At 48.9% G+C, this 24591-nt stretch overlaps 1 protein-coding gene across 1 annotated transcript in view; it reads right to left on the bottom strand.

The window, feature by feature from the left end:
- The window catches only part of GNAO1 (G protein subunit alpha o1), a 76558-nt gene extending 54843 nt beyond the window's left edge, over positions 1-21715 (bottom strand). Inside the window, exon 1 of the mRNA XM_017878770.1 lies at positions 21578-21715. Coding sequence (XP_017734259.1) covers positions 21578-21619 — 42 coding nt within the window. The 5' untranslated portion in view covers positions 21620-21715. The remainder of the gene's footprint in view (positions 1-21577) is intronic.
- Between the last annotated feature and the right edge of the window lie 2876 nt (positions 21716-24591).

Below are 24591 nucleotides of genomic sequence, written 5' to 3'. Positions count from 1 at the left end.
TCACAATACTGTTAGCACAGTTAAGTGATATGATTTGGTGTTTCCTAACAACATTAGGACCTATCGCCTACTAAGCATGAAATATGTGCCAGGTACTGCTGTTAATCACTTGGCACACCAAGTGTGTAACTTCCTATAACCTACGTTCATGTGGGAACATACTATAGAGGAGGAAAGGTGCAGAGAGGTCACACACTAGCAAGTCTGGCAAGGGGGTCGGGCATCTGAGCCTTTTCACCCCATGCAACGTTCCCAGACCGTCATTCATTCATTGCTTCTCCCCACCCAATATCAGGATAGCTCTGAAATTAGCCTCATTTTCGGTCATAGATATGAAATTATGGGTTTGATACGTTAGTGATCTTTTTTCAAGTACATATTACAACCGATATGCAACTACAAAAGTAGGAATAAAAAGTTTATCCACGTACCATTTAATCTCATATTCCACCAAAGTATGTGTGCCATGCCAGGGAAACATTGACATCACACGGGAGAAGCAGCTGCTGGCACACTGTCTGCACACAGAACGTGGGACTCGTGTACCAGAGATGTCATGCATTTTCATATCAGAAGGGCAGTCCATTTTTAGAGCTGGGACAGGAGACAGGGTGAGAAGCCACCACCACAGCCACCAAGAAATGAATTTTCAGGTGTGCTCTGTCATGTCATAGAGAAGCAAAGCTGTTTAACTGCTCAGCTGGGCCCAAGTAAGGAGCAGAAAGCAGCCAACAGAGCCAAAAAAATGGACCTGTCACCCCAGCAGAGGTGCTCCTTCCTGTTGGCAGCAGTTTGGCTAAAATTCGCACCTGAGCGCTATGCTAGAGACTGGCTCCCTACTGACAAAAGTATTTCATCTCTTCTTCCTGAGGTCACAGTTAGGCATTTCACAGACTTCCCCGCAGTTAGGTGTGACCAGGGACCAAGTTCTGGCCCGGCCCCAAAAACCTCCCTTGTGACCTTCCCCAGTCCATTGGCCTGATACCAGGAGTCCAGCAGAAGACCCTCAGCTGAGGCTGAACCACTGACCACAGGGGAGTTGGCTCGGGCCTACGTGGGGACAGGGCAACCCCTGTTCCACCACTTCTACATTAGACTGGTGGGAGCAAGGAACTAACGTTCACTGTGTTGAGGCCTTGAGATTTCGGGGCTGCTGGTTACAGCAGGTGGAGCTGGGCATTTTCCAGAGTGTCAAGAAACTTCTGTTGCTACCATACTAGGGCTTATACCAATGGAGGTATTAATACTTTCTCCAGTATTTTTAAATACTGGGTCCTTTTCAGAGTCGGCAATTGTCAAACAGGACAGCAGAGGTGAACGTGCAGCTCATAAGCCATGAACATGCTGTGTAATAAGACAGTGAACAGCTCCATTTTAAATTCTAAATTTGGCCAGGCATAGTGGCTCATGCCTGTAACCCCAGCATTTTGGGAGGTTGAGGTGGGTGGATCACTTGAGCTCATGAGTTCAAGACCAGCCTGGGCAACATGATGTAATCCTATCTCCACAAAAAATACAAAAATTAGCTGGGTACGGTGATAGGTGCCTGTAGTCCCAGCTACTTAGAAGACTGAGGTGGGAGGATGGTTTGAGCCTGGGGGGCAGAGGTTACAGGGAGCCAAGATCATGCCATTGTACTCCAGCTTGGGTGATAAAGCTAGACCTTGTCTTAAAAAAAAAAAATCCAAATTTAAATTCTGGCTCCATTTTCTCCACAGGGTAGAAAAATACCAGTATCTTTTGAGATTGTTCTGGGGATACAGTGGGATATATCTGTGTCTGCGAGCATCCAGCATGTGGCCAGAGGGGGATACTCAGTGAATGGTGGGCTCCTCCTGCTGCTGGCACAACTCAGCACACAGCCTCAGAAGTCCCCAAACTCAGGGATGACTGCAGCCTGGGTGCAGTTCAGATTGTCTGCTGGGCAAGAGCCTGCTGGGGAACGTTGGTGGGGAATGTGGAGCAATGTGGAGCAAGAAAGAGCCAGTTCCTTAAGCTCCAAAAGAGTGCAAGTCCCGAAGTCAGGGCAGGCAATGGTGCTATGGTCAGAATATCTGTGTCCATCCACAATTCACATGCTCAAAACCTAATCCCCAAGGCAATGATATTAAGAGGTGGGGCCTTTGGGAGGCGATTAGATCATAAGAGTGTTGCCATCTTGAATGAGATCAGTGCCCTTATAAATGGGCTTGAGGGAGCCTTCTGTCCCTTCTGCCACGTGAGGATGCAGTGACAGGGCACCATCTATGGAGCAGAGAAGAAACCCTTACCAGACAGCAAATCTGCTGGTTTCTTGATGTTAGACTTCTCATCCTCCAGAAATGTGGGCAATTCATTTCTGTTGTTTCTAAATTACCTATTCTAAGGTATTTTGTTGCAGTAGCATAAAATAACAGAGAGAGATGAGTAGGTCTGGAGGAGTGAGGGGCTCTGGCAAGGGGGCAGAGGCAAGGGAAGAATGAGGTGAGACTTCAAAGGGCACCGTCACAAAATTGGAAAGATAATGCACAGAAGGGGAGAAAATATTTGCAAAATCGCATATCTAATAAAGGGCTCATATCCGGAATAAAGGACTCTTACAACTTAACCATAAGACAAATAACCCAATTTAAAGATGGGATAATTCTGAATAGACATTTCTCTGAAGAAAATACACAAATGGCCGAAAGCACATGAAAAGATGCTTAATATCATTAATCACTGGGGAAATGCAAATGAAAGCCACAATGAGTTACCACTACACCCACGAGGATGGCTATAATAAAAACGATGAACAATAACACGTATTGGTGAGAAAGGGAAAACACTGGAACCCCCACATGTGGAAGATCGGAACGTAAGACGGTGCAGCCACTTTGGAAAACATTTTGACAGTTCCTCAGAAAGTCAAACATGGAACTATCTTATGAACCATCAGTTCCGCCCCTAGTTATGTACCCAAGAGAAATGAAAACATGAGTCTGTACAAAACTTGTACATGAATGTTCATAGCAGCATGATTCATAGTAGCCGAAAGGTGGAAACAACCTGAATGTCCATCAAATGATGAATGGATGAATGAAATTTGGTTTAGCCATACAATGAAATGTGATTCAGCTACAACACGGAAAAAACCTTGACAACATTATGCCAAGTGAAAGCAGCAAGATACAAAAGAGTACATAGTGTATGATTCCATTTGTATAAAATGTCCAGAATAGACAAATCCATAGAGACAGAGAGCAGATCAGTGGTTGTCAGGGGCTGCAGGCAGCGGGGTGGGGGAGGGAATGCTAATGGGTATAGGGTTTCTCCTGGGGGTGCTTGCCTCTGTGCCCTGCCTGGAGAGGAGCCAGGTTCCAGGAGTGGATGCACAGAGCCAGCTTTCAGGAGGCACCCCCTCTCACATGCCTCACATGTGTGACCCCTACTCTTTGCTTCCTGCACAGTGCTTGGGCAGGTGTGGTTTCAATTCAGCAGGTGAGAAAACTGAGGCCTGCGAGAGGGCCTATGAACAAGTGGGTTCTAGAACTCAGGCTCCAAACTCATTCTGGGTCTCCAGGATCTGATTTTAACTACCTGCTCTGATTTTATAAGGGGCCATACAGAAAGCAATGGGCCAGGTACTCAAACATCTGGGATCAAGAACAGCTCTACCACGGATTAGCTGCAGACTTTAATAGAACACCCACCAATTCTGGGCCAGGCACCATGCTGGGTGCTGGAGACTGACTCCAACTGAAGTCATATAGGCCCTGCCCCTGTCCCTTACAGCCTTGTTGGGTCAGGGGGCACAGACATTGATCAAATACTCAGGTGAGCACATACACCAGGGGTCTGAGAGGCAGGACAAGAGGCCCAGCCTATTTGGGGAGTCAGGAAAGGCTTCCAAGGGAGGGGAGGTGATGGCGGAACCCAGGCCTGGGGGAGGGGAGCAGTGGTGGAGAAGTCCTCTATGGAGGAGATAACTCACTCAGAAGCCCTGAGGCCAGGAGGTTGCGGCATTTAAAGAGTCAGCAGCAGAGCTTGTGGCAGAAGCTGCAGGAGATAAGGCTGGCTTTATCCTGAGAGCAAAGATGCCACTGAGCGCTTTTAAGCAGGGGATTAGATATGCATTTTTAAAAGCTCACTTCAGCTGTTGTGTGGAGCACAGATTATGGGGTGAGAGGCAGGAGAAGCAGTGGGAAGCTGGAGAGGCTGGTGCAATGTTTGGGGGACTGGGACAGGGACATTCCCCACTGCTCTGGGTTCCAGGTACCCCAGTAGTACCATGGGACACTTGCCTATGTGGTCTGGGTTTGGGGAGTGGGCCAATCAATAAAATGTGTGCAAAATGTTTGTAACAGTGCTGTCAGCTAGCTGCCCAAAGACCTCCCTGGCCTCCGTACCCCTTCCACAAGCCTGCACCGTATGCTCTGCCATCTCATCCTCATCTAGCAAGCCGCTACTGAAATCCATCCTTCCTCTCCCCACCACACCGGGAGCCTTCTGGACTGATCAGACTAAAACTGACAGCTCTGCACGGGGCCGCTCGTCTCCTGTGTCCCTGAGACATGGTTACCCTTGACACAGATGCTGTGGTGCTAACACTTGACAGTGTTTTTCTGCCTGATTTAGTGGCTTCACCCTGATGGTTCCACGGCCCATGTATGCCAGTCCACACTGGTGTCCCCACCAGGTGGGGACCATGCCCATTTCTACAGTCCCCCGCCCGGGCTATAGTCCTGTCTTAGAGTGACAACCCTGAACCACTCTCATTGATGGATGTCAAAAAGAGTGTTTCATTCTCAGTGACAGGCTGATCTGCCCCACAGTGCGCTGGATACTGTGGGGCAAGTGGCCTGCACTGGGGGCTCGCCAAGGGCTGCCCCTCCTGCTAGGCTGCTTTTGCTGCTTACAGCCTGGAGGCTGTGGGAACAACAACTCCCTCCTTAAGAGAAAGTCAACCTTCAATTGAACACAGGCGCCCTAACTTTGAAACTCTGTGTTTTTTTTTCCCCTTCCCCCCCTCCTCTCTTTTTTGGATACAAAGGAAGAACCTTGTGCTTGGCAATCACCTAAACTTAGCAATTAAGTTCTGCCAGGGGAATTTATAGAACTAAAAAGGAGGTGGGGTGGGGGAGGGGCGATCTTAGATCTCGTTCCTCGGATCTAATGGATGAAAAAATGGAGAACATGTAGGGTAAGGGATGGGCCTGAGGTCGCCCTGCCAGCCGGGGCAGGGCCTGGGGGCTGGTCTTTCTGTGAGGGGTCAGTGTTCTAAGTGAAGGCCTGGTATGCTTCCGGTTCATGACAAAGACCCTACCCCCCCCTCCACCCCTGCTGCTGAGTTCCAGCAGACCCCAGGCTGCCTGAGCTCCTGACTGTCCAGAGGCCAGAAAGTCACACAGAGGGAAGACTGGCCCTCACGCCGGCCACTCTTGCTATCAGAGCTGGGTAGCTTATGACACAGGGCTGTGAAGGCTGCATTTTCCCACCTTCCCTGACTTTTCTCCAGGAGGAAGTAGCCTCCTTTTAGAGGCCAGGCCTGATTCTCCTCTCCCTATATAGCTTGGGAACTTCTACAGCCAGGAGCCCAAGTATGTGCTCTGGTCTTACTTCCTGGCGTGCCCCATATGGGGACACGAGGGAGCGGTCTTTTCACCCTCCTCTCCTGGTGGCTGGTGAGACCCCACAAGCCAGCGAAGGTAGTAAAATCAGCCTCGACTGGAGCAGATGAGGCCTCCATTGCTCAGAGGCACCTTGGGTCCGACTGCCAGCAGGACATGACCATGGCGTGGCCAGCCAGCTGCAGGCACAGCCGATGCCAGAGTCACTCTGATGGCTGGCTGAGGCTGCCCTTTTCCTGGTTTCTCAGTACTCACTGGCTATCAACTATGTGCTTGGCTCAGTGCCTGGTCCAAGGTGGTGGCTCCCAGCAATCTTCCTGGTAGGAAAGTCAAGGTGGATAATGTGGGCATGCATCCTTGTTGGGTGGGTTAAAAGCAGCGGTCTCCAACCTTTTTGGAACCAGGGACCAGTTTTGTGGAAGACAATTTTTCCACGGACTGGGAATGGGGGATGGTTTGGGGATGACTCAAGCCCATTACATTTATTGTGCACTTTATTTCTATTATGATTACATTGTAATATATAATGAAATAATTACACAACTCACCATGATGTAGAATCAGTGGGAGCCTAAGCTTGTTTTCCTGCAACTAGACAGTCCCATCTGGGGGTGATGGGAGACAGTGACAGATCATCAGGCATTAGATTCTCATAAAGAGCGCACAACCTAGAACCCTCGCATGCAGTTCACAATAGGGTTCACGCTCCTATGAGAATCTAATGCTTGCTGATCTGACAGGAGGCGGAGCTCAGGCAGTAATGTGAGCAATGGGGAGTGGCTGTAAATGCAGATGAAGGTTCGCTCACTGGCCCACTGCTCACCTCCCACTGTGTGGCCCAGTTCCTAACAGGCCACGGAGCAGTACTGGTCTGTGGCCCAGGGGTTGTGGACCCCTGGGTTAAAAGCACACACTCTGGAACTGGATTGCTTGGGTTAGAGCTCAGCTGCACCACTTATGAGTGGTGTGACCTTGGGCTAGTCCCCTCCCTGAACTTCATTTTCTCACGTGTAGAATGAGAATAATAATAGAACCTACATATCAATCAGGGTCCTGGTAAGAAACACGGTGCCCTCCAAGGTGCAAGAGAAGAGGATCAAATGGGTTGACATGAGGAATGTGCTGGCCACGGTGCAGGCACACAGAGGTGCCAGTGCTGCCCTTTCCTGTCACTCCTGGAGGGAAGTGGAGTGCAAGTGAGGGTGAAAGTCTTAGAGTGACAACCTGAACCACTCTAATTGATGGATGGCAAAAAAGAGGTCCCAGCCGCAAACCTGGGTGCTTCATTCTCAGTGACAGGCTGATCTGCTCCCCAGCAGGCTGGATGCTGTGGGGCAAGTCTGGCAGCAGGAGAAGCGGAAGACAGCAGCCCTGCCCTCCGACTGTTTGGGGGGCCAGATGCCGACGGGTGCATGGGACAGGAACCCTGGAGCAGGGAAGCCAGACCTGGAGCAGTTTCTGGAAACTGGGAGGGTGGTTCTTGCTTTCAGTGGGGACAGGCAAGAGGCACACAGGTGGGAAAATCCCTGGCCTAGAACACAGGAAGCCTGGTTCTCTTCCCAGCTCTGCTGTCACCTGGTAGGATGATCTCAGCCCAGTCCCACACTATGCCTCAGTGTCCCCTCTGTGAGAGGAACGACCTGAGAGCAACAAGTTCAGGACAGTGGTTATATAACTTAATAGAATTACTCAAAACAAACAAACAAACAAAAAAATGCTTGTGAAGCCCTGGGTGGGATGTGTGTCGACAGATATGCCTACTGCAGGACTCCACTGAGTGCCTTTGACACTGTAATGCTGTGGTTTCCCGAGAGGACATATGGTCTGTGTTCCCAGATTTACTCACAGAGAGCTCTGGCCACCATATCCTGGGCTAGAAGAGCATAAGTGATTCTTCTAGCACAAAATTGCATGTTCACAGCAAAGTGCTTACCTAGAAAGTGGTCTGTGGCAGTTAAGCTCTCTCAGGGCTGCCACGGACAACAAGGGACGGGGACACACAATAAAGGGACGCATTGGGCAGTCAGCAAAGCCTCCCTGGAGAGGTGGGGTAGTGCCGGACACTGCAAAGGCTCCTTGGGAGGCTGTGCAGCCCCGGTGCAGTCCACCAGGAGCTGCCTAGCAAGACAGATATTCCCATCGTATGAAGAGAAGCTCGCCCCTCTGTGGCCGGGGCAGATGGGGCTAAGATTTTGATGTTCTGGGTCAGGGATAATCACTGGGCCATGGATAAAAAGTAAATCTGATATGTCATAACCAGGTCTAGTGAGGGGACTTCCAATCATCCCTGTGGAACACTGCTTGGCACCAGCTCTTCCCTCAACTCAGACAGCTCTTGGCCTACACTGTGGAGACCTCCTACAATCCAGCCACCCTTCTGCAAAAGACAGCCCTCCATTTCTCCTACTCCCTTTGCTGCTGGCTAGAAGGGATGGCTGGAATGGCATCATAGACCTGCAATGGACACAGAGACTCCATGTGTGACAGAGCAACATGGCAGAGGGCTCAACCCTGTGTCACATCTGGGCTGCTCAGGCAATGCATTTCTGTCTTAGTCACGTCACTGTTATTTTGGGGGGTCTTTGTCACAGTAGATGAGCCTGTATCCTGACTGTATTATTCACAGTCAGGATAGAACATTAGCATTATTGTCATTTTACAAATAAAGAAACTGAGGTTTAGGATCATTAAGGAACCGGCCTGAGGTCACAAAGCTAAAAAACGGGGAGCCTGTCTGACGCCAAAGCCTGTGCTCTTTACTGCGTCACACGGAGCTTCACGTCAAAAATGTGCACTGTGGTTCTCCATGAGAAGACACAATAGTCTGTGATCTTATCATCAGGCTTCTTGCTGCAGAGTATAACTCTCGGACTTGGTCCTGGGGAGGGAAATATCTGGGAGTCAAGGACTTAATCATTCAAGTCCATAACCACAGACTAAAAACAGTGATGAAGACCCGGCCTGGACTGTGCCTCAGCAGGTGCTCTTGCCTGAAGGACTGTGCCCAGGGAGCCAGCCTGGGCCCGGAGAGCTGCCCTTCCTCTCCTTGGACAGTAATCATCAGGGGAACCAGTTGGTCTAGGCACCAGGCAGGGAGTGGGGTTGCCATGACAAGTATAGCAGGAAGAAGGAAGGGAGATAGAAAGCTGGGAAAGAAGGGGGAGGGCCCCCACAGAGCTGGGAAAGCTGGACCTAATTCGACAGGGAGCTACTTCAGGACTGTGCCCTGGGACCTCAGACCAGAGATACTGGGGGAGGGGAGTCTGTTGGTGCTAATGTGCCCAGTCCACATGTGCCCCCAATCCACATCTCCTCAATAAGCTCCTCCTGGGCTGGCTTGGTAGGGAGGAAGGAGAGCTCTGGCCTGGGTGATGCGAGCTCACCGTCTGGGCTAGGAAGGGTCTGTGGATGCCAGTGGTAGTGAAACATTCATGCTGTGTTTGGTGAAGTGCAGTGTATTGCAAGGGTGCCCCATTCAGGGTTACTTTATCATCATAAATATATACTTGATCCCTATTGTACAGATAAGGAAACTAGTGCTGGAGTGGGGGTGGAGGGAGTAGAGGTCAGAATACCCAGAAAGGGCTGTGGTCAGGGGCTGCGGGAAGGAAGTGGCCGCTCTCTGGATGCATAGAGTCTGGAGATGATTTCTCCCAGGACTCCTGGTGCAGGGAGGCCAGGGCTGCTGTTATGCTCTGGGTCTGGTGGCCCACCTGTGTTGCTTAAGGGCGGTAGATCTCTCTCTACCCACTCAACAGACACCTGCAGGGTCTGGCATGCTCTGTGCCATGCCACAGGGGCTCCATGTTGGGTGGATGACGAAGACCCAGAGCAATGCCCAGCTCTCTCTCTGGACCACCCCTGGATGCCTGCAGGAGCCTCTCAGGCCCTCTCCCTGCTGCCATTCTTGCTGCCCATCTCTTCCTTCTCCCCATGGCCACTGCAAGCCTCTCCTAAGGGAAGCCATGTCTGCGCCTTGCTTAAAACCTGCAGTGGCTTCCTGCTGAGCCAGGAACAAAGCCAAAATTCCTTCTATGGCCTGGAAGCTCTTCTCACCTGAAAGAGCCAGCCCCTGCCTCTTTCTTCCATCTCATCTCCTGTCATTGTCCCCACCAACCTCTGGGCTCCAGCCACACTGGCCTTCTCTCAGACCCTTACACTGGGATGGGACTCCCCTGCCTCAGAGCCTCTGCAAAGGCTGTTTCACCTGCCTAAAATGTTCTTCCTCCCCACCTCCCCATCTTGTTTGCCCCAATGGTGCCAGTCCCTTCAGCTCTTTGTCAGATACCCTGTCCTCAGCACAGGCTAGGGCAGGCCCGCTGTCAGGACACTCTGCTCTCTGGAATCACTGAGGCTGTCCACCTGCTCGCCAGCTGAGCTCTGGGCAGCAGCACACCTGCTTGCGTCAGTTTACCATGGTGCACACAGCACTCAGCACGCTGTTGGCACAGAGAAGGCCACGTCCATATTTCTTAAGTAAATAAACCAGTGAATGAATGAGAGAGTCAGGTGCTGAGGGCATCCAGGGGAGAAAGAAGACATGTCTGGCTGGAGGGGCTGTGGAATGACGTTCACAGAGCCATAGGCAGCCCTAATGAAAAGGAACGGAGCAGCAGCTGTTTCAGGAGCATTTACTCTGCACAGGTACTATGCTGAGTAGTGTCAGCACTGCTGACACTGGACACTGGTACACGGTCTATGCAGCGCTATTTCAGTGTTTCCCAGTCACACAGTGTCTGCCACTCTCCTCCCTTTCTGTGATCTCTTCTGCTCTCTCCTTGTCTCTCTTTCTTTGGGTTTCTCTCTCAGGCCATGCTGAGCCCCAAGTCAGAAGCAGCCCTCTTCAGCTCTACTCCTACAAAGCCAGCAAGAGGGCAGGCACTGAGGCATACCATCTTCCAGCCTGGAATCAGAAGGGACAGGTGATCCTGGGAGGGGATGACACCACCTGTTTGACCTGTAGTAGCAAAGAGGCCTTCACACTGACCCTTCGCTCTGGTTCTGAAACAACTGTCACACCCAGGTTCCTGTCCTGGCCCTTCACTAACAGGCAGTGAGGTATGGGCAAGAGGAGGGAAATGGCAGTAACTGTTCACTGAACAGTTACTTGGTGCCAGGCACCTTGCTTAGCTGTTAACATGCATCATTTCTTTCAGTCACAACAACCCTGTGAGTAGGTATTATTATGATCTCCAGTTTTCAGATGAGGAATCTGAGGGTCAATGAGCCAGGTGACTAGTGCTAAGTCCACTGGCTGGTGGAGGGCAGGGCCTGGATTCAAAGTCACATCTCTGACTCCTGCTGCCTGCCTTGCCTCCCTGGGCAGCCCTCTGGGGCGGTGCCTCCCCAGCTCTGAAGCGAGGTGTTGACTAGCTCTAAGGCTGTTGCTGGCTGGGGCAGGCTCCTAAGGACTTGACTTCTAGTGGAGGCCTCTTCTGCTACTGGCCCATCTCCCCTCTTCACCTCCCACTCTTCCCTGGCCCCCTGCTGTGGCCACAGTGGAAAGGCGAGACCATTGGTGAGTGGTGGGCTGGGGGCTGTGCACCCATGTGTCCTGCCACACAGGACCCTGGGGGAGAGGCTGCCAGGAAGCAGCAGTGCTGGCTTGCTTCCAAGCTCAGCCATCTCATGGTCCTGCTGCACTGGACTCAGCCTGGCTGGCCCTCCACCCTACGACATGAGTCATCTCCTGCACAGGGCAGCACAGCTGGCAGCCCCAATGAGAAGGAGAGATCTGTGGGTGGCTGGTAGCCTCCCCAGAATCCATTTCCTTCGATTCTATTTCCTTTTTTAGGAGCTTCCGGTTTTCCTCTGGGGGATTTATTTTGTCCCAGGAACCCCCCAGCCCCCTTGGTCATGGTGATTGAGTCAAGGAAGGGCAATGAGACACACACACACACACACACACACACACACACACACACACACACAGAGACAGACAGAGAGAGAGAGAGGATAGAGACAGAGAGAGAGAGACTTGCAGGACGTGGTGGCTGCTCAGATGCACCTTGTGCTTGGTGATGTCCCAGGATGCACACAAGGTTATGAGGGATGACCTAGTTGCTGGAGCCATTTTCCTGCTTGGTGCAGGAGTGATGCTATGGAGTCGAGGGTGAAAACCATAGAGGGGGGCAGAGTGGAGAGATGGGGGAAGCCAGGGACATCCCCTGAGCTGCTGATCAAGCCCCTACTCCCCACAGGTGTGTGTGAATTTCTGACTCTCTGGGCCTGCGACTGTTTTGTGTTTTGTTTTGTTTGAATAAGCCAGTTTGCCAGTGTGACTGTATCTTCCATCACTTGCAACCAAAGTGTCCTAACTTACTCAGAGTGGGGTCTTCAGCAGTGACATAAGACCACTGTTGGTTGCCCGGCAAAGAAAGAAGAGGGAACGGAGCTGAGTAAAGCAAAAGCAGATGAGCGTGTGTGCAGGTATGTGTAGTGGGAGGATGGAAAGTGGCTCTGGTTTTCCTAGGGAAGCCATCTCCATCTCACATGTGTAGGACTGTGACCCCCCTACACTCCCAGCAGGGCAGGGGCAGATACCACCTTGGCTGTCCCCACCTTACCTGTGACTCACAGCCTTCCCCACGTGGCGCTGCGGCCACAAACCTAACCCCTTCTCAGTCCCTGGCACCTCTTCCTTCAGCAAACTAAAATCTACCTTACTGGTTTCCCAGGTTCCTCCATGGTATATCTGGTGGCCAGAAAGGGACTATACATCAACAAAGGGCTCAATTCTGGGGCTTGGATCAAATGAGGTCCCAGACATAGTTGGAAGAGAGACCTCTCACAGTGAAAGCTACAGTGCTCAGCACAGGGCTCTGACTTGTGTCCCATTACAGGACCACATGGCCAGCACTGCAATGTCAATTAATACTTATATAAATGCTGTAATTATTTTTTTAGGGAGCACAATTATATCTCACTGCATTTGTGGTAGGCCCAAAGTACTCATTTGTTAAGTAGATGCATTTAAAATACAGCACAATTTTGTGATCTTGTTTTGGGAATTCTTTTTTTTTTTTTTTTTTTGAGACGGAGTTTCACTCTTGTTGCCCAGGCTGGAGTGCAATGGCGTGATCTCGGCTCACCGCAACCTCCGCTTCCCAGGTTCAAGCAATTCTCCTGCCTCAGCCTCACTAGTAGCTGGGATTATAGGCATGTGCCACCACGCCTGGCTAATTTTGTATTTTAGTAGAGACGGGGTTTCTCCATGTTGCTCAGGCTGGTCTCGAACTCCTGACCTCAGGTGATCCGCCCGCCTTGGCCTCCCAAAGTGCTGGGACTACAGGCATGAGCCACCACACCTGGATGGGAATTCTTCAATTTTCAATATTCCAGGAATCTCAAAATACAGGGCGCTGGCCAGGCAGGCCCCTCTCTGCTATTGCCTATGGCTCTTAAGGCTGAGGTCTGCTTGGCAGCTGGTTTGCCACCTTGAAACAGGTACCACAAGCCCAAAGGATGCACACACAATGACCCCTCTCCAGAGGGGAGGCTGTCAGTTACCCCTGCATAGCTGCCAGGTGGGGTGGGATGGGGGTAGAAGAGGGGCTGCAATGGGGTGGCTCCTAGACATCTAAGATTGGTGGGGACCACTTCAGTCCTGATGCCGAGGAATATTTATTTACGTGGTTATAACATTTTCCCATCATCAGAGCAGAGTAATTAGGGCTTACAGTGGCGGTTGGGGGTGGGGTGGAGTGTGAGAGAGAGAAAGAGCACACAAGTGCAAGGCATCACCGCCTGCAGTTTTCGTTTACTGTTTGTTGAAGTCTTTCAATTAAATTTTATTTTTAAAATTCCATGCCCTTTTCTACAGGCAATGAACATGTAGAGACTGATGCCTTGAGCATCCACTCAACTCTGCAAGCCATGGAAGAGAAGGGAGGCCAGGCCAGATGAAGGCTAGGTGCTGGCTGGTGCCTCTGCAGGGCCCAACGTGCTGGAGCCCTGGAGGCTGAGTGCCTGCTCCAGGCTGAGCGACCGCTGTGGGAATGCATGAATGGAAGCACGCATGGCAAACGCTGTGGAGGGATCAGGATGGCATAGAAAGAAGCGTATTCTGCATCTTTCATCCTTTCCTCCCTGGACACATCTGTTCAGGCATGTGTATCCCTAGTAACAGGCCAGCACTTGACCCGGAAGCACACCTGTTGGATGAATGGAATCACTCAGGCACAGGATTCACTGACCCATGCTAGCAGTGGGCATGATGAACAAGACTGACCTGTTCTTCCAGACCTGCTGTCTGGCCCCAAGGGTAAGACAACCATGAAGTAGGGTGTGCTGCTGGGGGGCAGCTGAGAGGGGCTTGGGGGGAGGGCACCACTTTTAGCTAAGGAAACCTAAGACTCTAAGAGGGAGGAGCAGCTAAGAGACATTTCAAAAATCTGACACTTTAGTCCCTCTTCCTTTTCCATATTGAAAACTGCAGTTCCTCTGAGTTGGTTCTTGCTTTTAGACAAGGGTGAGGGAAAGCCACTGATGCTGCCACCCTGGGCCAAAGTACCAGTAGCCAGGTCTCAGGCTCCTTGTGACAGGGCTTAGATGGTGGATGCTTTCCTTCAAACCAGGAGCTTGCAGCCCGATCCAGCCTTGGATCAGGGAGCAGTGCTGATGCCACACTAAGCCCTGGAGAGCTAGAATTTCAGAGCTGGGAGAAGTCCTGGAAACCAAGGCATTTACCTTCTCATTCTGGGGCTGGCATCTCTGCCCAAGACCGGGAGCCTCTTGATCTTTGCATCTTTGTACCCACCCCTGCCATCTTGTGCACTTCCCCAGGAGGTAAGCATTTGTAAGTAATAAGAAATTGAGTGATAAGTATTTATGGAATGATTGATTGACCAACTGAAAGAAAATGAGTCCCCAAATGGGCTGGGTAACAGGAAGCAGACTGCTGAGACGGAAAGAGGACTGAGCAGTGATGCAGGAAGCTGAATGCTCTAGTCCTGGATCTGCCACATATTCCCCTGGGTAAGTCTCTTTCCTGTTTGGACCAGATGAAACCTATGTTCCATCTGCAAAATGGAGCAGCAGAATGAGATGGGCTTGAATGGAGCAGTTTCAAGCTCTATTCACCTGGCTGGCAAAGGGTCAGGGCAGGGTCTGGGGCTGCTGTAGGTGGACAGCCTCAGCACCCAGCATGGGGCGCATCTACATCCTCTTCCTGGCCTCATGTTTGGGCTATGGAGTATGAAGCCTTCATCTGTTACACCCTCCAGCCGCCATCAGATCTATCAACTACCACTAAAGTTATCTCTAAGCCCAAGGGGACTCAGGGAGACACAGGCCAGATAGCATCCTTGTTTTTATCTGTTTCAGAATTCATGCAAACCACAAGGTGAACCGCACTGCATTGTAGAGGCGGCACCACAATATTTCCATGATTATTAAAAAACATAGTGTCCTGAGCTCCACTGTGTGACTTAAATGTCCAGATTTCTTCTACCAGAGGAGATCCAATGACATTCTGAAAACTAAGTGTGAAATCTGATTCTGCCTCCCAAAGAGCTACCTTTATCTCTAGGGGATACAGCTCCAGTGAAGGCCCCTGGTGGAACAAGAGCATGGGCGGCAATCCCAGCTGGCACCCATCTTTCATCCTGTTTAGGTAGGTGACTGAGATAGAGCAGGGAGCCCCCTGTTAGGGGCATGCTGCCCCCCACACCCCGAAAAAGCATGGAAACAGAGAAAAATCTTGAGTCTCTTCAAGGCAAATTCCAGGCACCTAGCTAGCCTTGAGAAGTAAATGAGCAACTTGAAAAGCAAGGAGGTTGTAATAGCTTAAAATAATAGCCACCCAAGTAACTTAGAGCCACAAGATGTTTGGTTCCCTATGGAAACTAAAGATAACATCTTAACATATGTCCCCGAGTTGTTTTTCAGAAACCTGGACCCCCACCAGATGGAAAATGCCCATTGCAGTCAAGTAGACCTCAGAAGAGCGGAAACTAAGGACGGAACGCTGACCACCGATCTTTCTTCTAAATTTCTTCCTGAGGGGCCTGGAGAGAGACACACCTACAGGCCAGACCTTAACATTCATTTTGGCTGTCCCCAAGGTTTTAGACAAAAGCTCGCTCCTTAACCAACTGCAAATCACAGAATCTCTGGATCTACCTATGACCTCAAAGCCCACCCCACAAGACGTGCTGCTTTTTTGGGCCAAACCAATGTATAACCTCCATGTATAGGTTTACGGTTTTGCCTGTAGCTTCTGCTTTCCTAAAATGTACCCTTGCCTTTAAAAGCCCTTGCTTGTAGGGCCACTGAGGAAGTGAGGCGTTAAGCATGAGCTGCCTCCTTACTCAGCCCCCTGCAGATAAACGCAGTCTTTTGTTTTGTAAACTTCAGTGTTGGTATTTGGCTTTATGGCACAGCTTGAGTAGACCCAGGCTTGGTAACATGATCTTGGGTGGCCAGTTAAGAACCTTGTGCTTCTGTTTCTAACCTGAAAACTGCAGATAAAACCTTGCCCATTCCTCACTAGATTGCTTTGAGTAGAATTCATCAATACTTTATCAAAAACAACGACTGTAGACAAATAATGAGAATAATTGCCAACACAAGTTGAGAAGTTGCTATGTGACAGGCACTATCCTATGCATGCTACAGGCATTATCTCATTTACTCTCACAGCAGATATGAACGAGGGAGGTATCAGGATCATTACTATTTTACAGTCCAAAACACTGAGGCTTAGAGAAGTTACATAATTTACCCAGGGCCATATAGCTGGTGGTACAATTGGGGTTTAAACTTAGTATCCAATACTTCCTGTGTCAGGCATTGTGCTAGAGGAATAGGATCTATACTCTGCCCTTAAGGAGTTTATAGTTGAGAGAAACAGGTATAGGCACAAATAGTGAGAAAATGAAAACTGGAGTATTTTCAACTGAATAAAGTCTCATACAAGTTCAATGCATGACTGCAACCAGTCCATCTGTTTACAATGTATTTTACATATGCAAGGATGTACACATATACACATGTACATTTTACATATGTTTATATATACACGTGTGTGTATGATGAACTGTATTAACACAGGCCTGTTCAAAGGCTTTCCCCATCCCCCCACTGGTCCAAGTGTACCTTCTAATCCTGTAATTGTTCAGTTTCTCCTCAACCCTTTCTTCCAGTGTCAGAGTTTAGGCCAGCTCAGCCAGAACAAGGCCCTCTGCTTCTGTGATGCAGATGTAGGCCCTGGGCTAAGGCTAGAGGAAGGAGGAGGGGGAGAGCTTGGCTCAGAAGGTGAAGACAATTTACAAAATAATGAGTTGGGGCGAGGAGGGAGGGAGGAAGAGAGGGAAGGGGAGGAGGAAAAGGTGACTGAGAAGGAGGGAGGAGGACACAGGGAAAGGGAAGAAGCGGGGGGAAGGGAGATAGAAGGGGAGGGGAAAGGGAGACGAAGAAAAAGGGAGGAGTGAAGGAGCGGCAGAGCCGGAACCCCTTTGGTGGGAGAGAGAGAAGGGGAAAGAGGACCAGCCTTGCTCGCTGGGGTGGAGAAGAGGGTCTCTGGAGAACCCGGGGGAGTAAGGCAGCTCAAGGGAGTGGGGTGGGACAGACGTGGGAGGCAGGAGAGGATGTTTGAGAACAGCAGGGGGAGCTGTCTCTGGTCCCTTTTTATGTTCTTAGAGAGACTCCAGATAAAGGATGGGATTCTTTGAATGATTTGTTTTGCCTGATCATACTATGTCTATCTAAATGGGACTCTGCTCTGGACCCGGGCCACACAGGTTCTAGTCTTATTAGGCTTCCGTGCCTACACTGTATACATATATAATTTGTATTGCATGACGCTGGGCAAGTCACTTAGCCTCTCCATGCCTCATTTTTTTTTAACCTATAAAACGAGGACAACAACAGTACCCACTGCACAGGTAGTTGTTAGTATTAAATAATTTAAGCATTAAGGAAAATTTATTAAATAACAGGACAAATAACAGGCCCATCCTTTTCCAATAAAGGCTGTGAAACATAAAAATGGAAAGCCGTTATTATCCTGGAGTCAGTAATTCCCAGAGCTTCAGTTCTCTGAATCTATCCATCTGACATGTGCAGACCTCCCCCACCTGGAAACTCCTTAGGTTTGGAAGGGGACACACCCTCTGTGGTCCGATCCCACCCAGCCTCCTGGCTTTCTGGCTGAGGTTCCACCTTGTGCCCATCCTTTTTCAACAGTCAATTAATCACCAGGCCCCTGTATTTCCTTTGTTGCTATGCATCACTCTGCTGCCTTTCTGACCCCTCACCTAGCCCCTCGCACCTTATTCATGGTCTGTTGCTGGAGTTTCTTTACCTGCCTCCCCATCTTTAGTCTCCCCCTGCCATCCCCCTCCCCGCCCTGTCCACTCTGCACATGCCATCATCATAATTTCCTAAAATCTCACTTTCATCCCATCCCAGCTCAAAATCTGTCCATGGCTGCCTACTGCTAACAGGATAAAATTCAAACTCCTTGGCCTACCTTCCGGGGCCCACCAAATCTGGACCCAACTGGACCTTCCAGTTTTCCCACACCTTGCTCTGACCCCAGTCCTCTGTTCTGGCCACTGGCCTCCTCTGCCAGTTAACTCTCCTTTCCCTCATTACCAACCACTGTTTCTACCATGTTTTTTCCTGGCTTCAAGGGCCTTTGCTCACCTACACCTGCACCTGTCAAACTGTACCTGTGCCTCAGGGACAGTTCCAGCTTCACTCCCACTAAGCAGCTCTTCCTGCCCACCATGTGCAAGGGCTGTGCTCACTCTGCCTGTGAGCTCCATCTTCCCAAGAAGATGACCAGCTCCTTAAAGGCTCCAACTCACATGCCTTTGAATCTTCACATAGGGCTTAGCACCAGCCCTACACATGGTAGGTTCTCAATCAACAGCTTTTCATGCAGTGATAAAGTTACAGGCACTTTGACTTTTTTTCTGTGGACACTGGGAAAGTTAGAAATGTCATTCCATTAATAGGATGGGTCTTGAAGACCTACTAAGTGCTGAGCACTGTGTTGGCTACTGGAGTGAGGAGGTGATCCAAAGATAAACGACATAGGCCCTGATCAGAAGACCTTCAATGATGAAGGGGTTCTTAGGCTGGGCTCCGTTGGTGGGCCAGGCCCCCCTGAAATTGCATGCAGAATCTCCTAGATGTGTGCTGTGTCCCCTGTTCTGGAGGGAAGGCTCACGGCTTTTATGAGCTGCTCAAAGGACTCTGACTACACCCTAGGGCCCACTTCTCTACAGAAAGATGCATAAACAATTGATCTTCATGCTAGTGTGTGAGACAAGAGCTTCATGGAGAAAGCGCTGAGCTGAGTTTCTTCCTCAGGGGAGGAAAAGGTAAGGAGGCTTCATGGACAAGATGAAGCTTAGTGGGTCCTTACTGAGTACGGCAGTTCCACGGGGAAGAGGGGAAGAGAAGAGGAGTGTACTAGAGGCAGAGAGCACACCCCAGCGAAGGCCCGGAGGCGTGAGAGTGCATGGGGTCCCTGGGAGGGGTCTGTAGTCTGAGGCTGGGGCCTGGGGTGTGGAAACCATAGAAGAATGTAAGGAGGTCCCCGCTGTTTGCGACACCTACCTGTTCTAGGGGCTGACACTGAGGTACAGCAAGGAAGCTCTTAGGTGCTTTTCTGTGTGGAGAGTGCAAGGCTAGCTGGCCCCAGCAGGTGGTGGGAGTGGGGCTGTCTTCCTCCAGACACCCCCTGATGACTGGTGGTGGGTAGCAGAGGTGAAGAAAACACGAGAGGGAAGGAGGTCTCTTTTGTTGAGACCAAAACATGGATCTGGACTTCTGCAGCATGAGGTGGTTTCCCCAGCATCCAAATGGCAGATCCCCTAGGTGGAGTGTGGCTGGGGACCCGAGAGACAGAAGAATGTGGGGACCCAGCTCTGGGCTCAGGGCATCTGGACATCAGCAGCTGCCTGGCTGCAGGTAGCTCCAGCTGAACAGAGCTTTATATTCCTCTGCGCCAGGCTCATTCCTCCCTCAGGGCCTGGGTGCTTGTCTGGAACTTTCTGTCCCCTCGTCCTCCCACTCTGAAGTATCTGCTCCTCCCACCCCCAGATCAGGCTCTCACATCACCTTATTTTGTTTTCCTTGCAGCCCTTAGCGTTATCTGACATTATGCAGTCACCTACTTGTGGGCTTGTTTGCTGCCTATACTGCTAGATAGGAAGCTCCATGAGAACATGGAAAGGGAAGGATCTTGGCTCTGAGCTGCCCCCACACCAGCAGATACTGCAGCCCTTTCAGGCCTGGTATGTTTCCTCATCGAGAGGACAGAAGTGGTGGCTTCCACTCTCTTCTGCCCAGCTCCACAGGCTGCGAATCCACACCAGCCCACTCCTAGGAATGCCTTTTCCAGCTGTCTGGCTTGCTGTGGCCTGGGTCTTGGGTTCACTCCTTTCCTGTTCCTCACAGGTATAAGAATACAGGAAGGGGGTGCCTGAGTGTCACACCAGACAAATCTGTGTTGCCCTAGGGACGGGCCAGGTGCTGGCCATGGTGCCACCTGCCATAACGAAACTGGGCTTGGACTCGACTGTGTCCAGTGGACTCTCCAGGGAGTCCCGCTAGTTCTAATGATCTGAACAGGTGTTTTCTGAAACCAGACACCATTCCCTGCTGTGCTCATTCCTGTATCCACAGCACCTAGCTCAAAGCCTCGCACATCATAAACCTGCAGTGAATGGACCCATCCATTCCCTCATTCCCTCTTTCCACAGGCCCTGGCTCTGTGACCAAACCCAAAGTCAGTCTTCCAGGGAGAAGTGCTTCCTTTGCAGAATCAACTTCCCAACTTAGCCTCCAGAAGGAGCAGCAGATGGGCCCAGGTGCCCCTGCTAGTGCCCAGTTTCTCCACCTCGGGCTGGCCTCGGACACACCCTCAGTCACCCAATTCCCCAGTACCTGGAGGAATCAGTGCCTGGGCTGGATGACTCTGCCCCATGGAATTAGGATTTTGTGCATAATATATTAAATTTTACATTTAAAGCTGCCTGTCACGGATGATTTATCAGACACAGAGACAACCAGGACAGTTTTCCTCTGTGAGGAAGATGATTTTTAGCAAAGACAGGATGTGTGTATAATGTACAATCAAATCACATAGCAATCAGAGATGAATGCTCAACATCCAGAGGCTCAGATGCAGAGCCCAGGTGCTTGGAGGCTCTACCTGTCCTCTGCCTGCTTCTCCAATCTCCAGGTCCCAGAGGGAGGATCACTGAGATTCAGTCCCAAACAGGGACAAAGAGCTGTTTCTGGATAGAATTCTGAGGCTATTTTCTCCTCTCCCTCTCTCCCTCCCTCCCTCCCTCCTTTTATTTAGCCTTGCCAGTGTAGCTGTATATAGTTCAGTCTTAACAGTTAATACAAATGTTTGCAAATTAGAGGTTTTTATATAGTACTTATTCCACTCACCACTTAATAGAAGCCTGGAAACATTACCCCCAAACAGTCCCTGTTCTAGAACACCGACTTTCTACAGGAAGGAGAGCCCTGTAGGTCCTCATACTTCCCCAGGGGAGGAAGAAAACAGCCCTTGGTATAAAAGAGGAAAGATAGTCAATTCAAATGGCCTTCCCCACTTCACAGCAAGGCAAGGAAAGTTCTTCTAAGGAGGGGAGATGGTGGCCAGGCAAGGCTTGTTTTGTTTAATACATATTTTTTTTCTGTTCAAGTTAATTGCCCAAGGACAGGTGCTTAGACAGTGTTGTGATAGCCCCAATTTAAACCTGTCACCAACTCTTCCTCATCTGCAAAATAAATCCGAGAGTTTTGTAGCCCTTGCAACTTGTAAAGTTGGTGAGTTTGCTGGGAGTTTGCCAGGGGTGTGGATGCAATGGCTTAGGTTAGTGACTGTGCCACCCTATATCTTTCATACATAGCAGAGTCTCTTCTCGTTCATTTAAGGCAGCCCAGCACTATAACGAGGACGCAGTGGGGTAACACAGACAGAACCTCTTGTTGCTGTGCTTATGGACTCAGGGGCCTACCTTTCTCTCCTTATCACCATATTCGATGCCCAAAGTGTCCATGGCCCGGACGATGGCTGCCAGGGACTGGATGGTGTTGCTGTAGACAACAGGCTTGTACTGCTTCACGTCTTCTCCAGAGAAGCCATCTTCATGGATGATCCTAGAGAAAAACCACACATACCACACCTGATGAGAGCATTGTCCTCATCAACACAGACAGCACAGGCATGAGAAGCACTGGCTGACTGTGGGCCAGGTCCAGCCGGGATGCCGAGTTACTGAGTTGCTACATTAATGTCATAAAATCTAAAGGGAAAAGCTACCTAAATTACTTAAAAACAGAATCTTGGAAAAAAGAAATGCAGTCTTTTCACATTCCCTACATAATGAAAGAAAAATCCATCAATGAGGTGTTGATAATATTTGAAAGCACTTAGAACAGGAAGGGCATACATTAAGAACTCAATATATGTTAGTTATGAGTATTTTAACCAAAGCTCAGGGTCCCAACTTACGTTTACACCTAGAGGCATATTGTTGAAAATCCCTGGAAAACGTCTGCAAATGGATGATGCATTTTTCTTTCACAGAAAACTCACAGCTTTTAATGAAGGTAAAATGATTCACTTAAGAGGAACAAATAACCATCTTTATCTTTGACACCAGAAAAGTCAATAAAAGGGTTTGCCTACTTTTTCGTCCTTGGCTAGGATTTAACCACATACCACCCTCGTTCTGGTGGATCTGAACAGGGACAAAGAGGACATAAAGGGGAAGTCACAACTTTCAGAGGCCACGTGGCACTGCCTGCTAGCCACTCAACATTGTGCTCACTGCTGACAAGGATCCGGGCAGGAGAGAAAACTAGAAGGAGGGGCTCATGCCAAAACCACAAGAATCCTCTTATAAATAAAGTAATCCAGAAAGAGCAAATGAATTTTAAGATTAACATCCCACATTTGTCCTCCCCAATGAACTATGTAAACTCTTCTGTGGTCACATTTTCAGTCCCAGATAGAACACTACTTGTGACACGTTCATGCACCAATATAACAACTGAGACCTCCTTTCTACTATACCACGGCTCCTTCCCATTCCTTCGTTACCTTTATGCAGGAGAAAATGGCTAAAATTCTTTTTTTTTTTTTTTTTAAAAAAAAAACAACAGTTTTATTGAGATATAATTCATATACCATACACTCCACCCATTTAAAGTATACAAGTCAATGGTTTTTAGTATATTCATAAGGTTGGTCAATCATCACCATAATCTAATTTTGGAACAGTTCAATCTCCCCAAAAGGAACTTTGTATCCATTAGCAGTTACTCTCCATGCCCTGCCCCTACCCTAAGCAACCACTGATGTACATTTTGTTTCTATAAATTCGTCTATTCTGGACAGTTCATATAAATGGAACTATACAATGTATGGTCTTTTGTGACTGGTTTCTTTGACTTAACACAATGTTTTCAAGATTCATTCACAATGTAGCATGTATCAGTAGCTCATTCCTTTTTATTACTGAATAGTATTCCACTGTAGGGATGTACCACATTTTATTTATCCAGTCATCAGTTGATGGACAATAATAATTCCTGCTGCAAAATTCCACTTGGTGCTGGTTTGTGGGTCTTCACTCTGAGATTCTCTAAAAAGCAGATCAGAATGACCCTATCAACTTTCTGTCCACTTTTATTATTCCTAAGTCCAGTTTTGTAAAAGTATCTTGAGGGAGTACATAACCAGTGCAGGCCACTGGTACACTACCCCAGAGAGATCTCAAAGGGATCTTTCCTAACTCCCACTGTAAACAACTAGAAAACCAGACAAATTATATGAAACAAGCATTTTCAGACACTGGAGAATAGACAGTGCAGGACTGTGATCCCTGAGAGAAGGGAGACCGAGGAGGGGAGTCCTATGATGCCCTGGGCGTCCGCCTTTAGGTGTTTACTAGACCACAGTGCAGGAGGTTACCCAGGCAGAACACAGCCATTTCACTGAGCTGAAGAGAAAAAGTGAGTTCAGGAAAGCTGAGGTAGCTGGAAGGGCAGCGTACCAGAAGGGAGAAAACTGCAAAGAGAGAGCACTTCAGATGCTTCAGACAGTGCATAGGGGTCCCCCTGGAGTCTGTGGCTGGATAGGGTGAGATTCCACAGCTGGTCAAGGAACAAGTACTAAAGAAAGAACAAGCATCAGGGAGCTTATCAGTTGAACACTTCCCAGATCTCATTCAAGACTAGGAGATATTCGAGTTCCAAACAGCCATAGTGAAGAGTCCTTGTTGAACACCTGGGGCACTCAGCAGAGATGCCAGAAGGCTCATGCCATAGCAACAGGGCTGAGCTAGCTCCAGAGTAAAGGCTGCTTTAGACCTGCCCTCACGAAGCTTAAAAACAAAGTTAAAAAAAAAATCAAGCTGATCTACAAGTAACTTAACTACCTGGAGAATAAAGTCAAATAGTCTTTAAATGAGAACAACAAAATCTAGACATTCAATAATACAATATTCATAATATCAGCATCACACAAAAAAAATTCTGAATGTGCAAAGAAGCAGGAAAGCATGACCCATAACTAGGAGAAAATACAGTCAACAGAAGCAGACCCAGGAGTGAGAGAGATCATGGAATTCACAATAAGAATTTTAAAACATCTATTTTAAATATTTCTAAGAAATTGAAGGAAATTATGAACATATGAGGAAAGAAATGGAAGATGTAAAAAAGAACAAAAGGAATATCAAATGATGAAAATATAATATCTAAAACAAAAATTTCACTGGATGGGATTAACAGCAGATTAGACATACAGAAGATGAGTGAACTTGAAAACATGGCAATAGAAACTATCTAAATTGAAACAGAGGGAAGAAGCTGAAAAATGTATTATGATGTTTATAACATACATAGAAATAAAACTTCAACAATAGCACAAAGGATGGGAGGGAGAAAATGAAAGTATACTCTACACTGTAGAAAGATTCTTATAAGTAAAAAAAGTAGTATTAATATATTATTACTTGAAAGT

The sequence above is a fragment of the Rhinopithecus bieti genome, unplaced genomic scaffold (genome assembly GCF_001698545.2).
Source record: "Rhinopithecus bieti isolate Rb0 unplaced genomic scaffold, ASM169854v2 scaffold_11161, whole genome shotgun sequence".
NCBI classification, from domain to species: domain Eukaryota; kingdom Metazoa; phylum Chordata; class Mammalia; order Primates; family Cercopithecidae; genus Rhinopithecus; species Rhinopithecus bieti.
The sequence above is the reverse complement of the archived record's forward strand: the minus strand, read 5'-3'. Positions and strand labels throughout refer to the sequence as shown.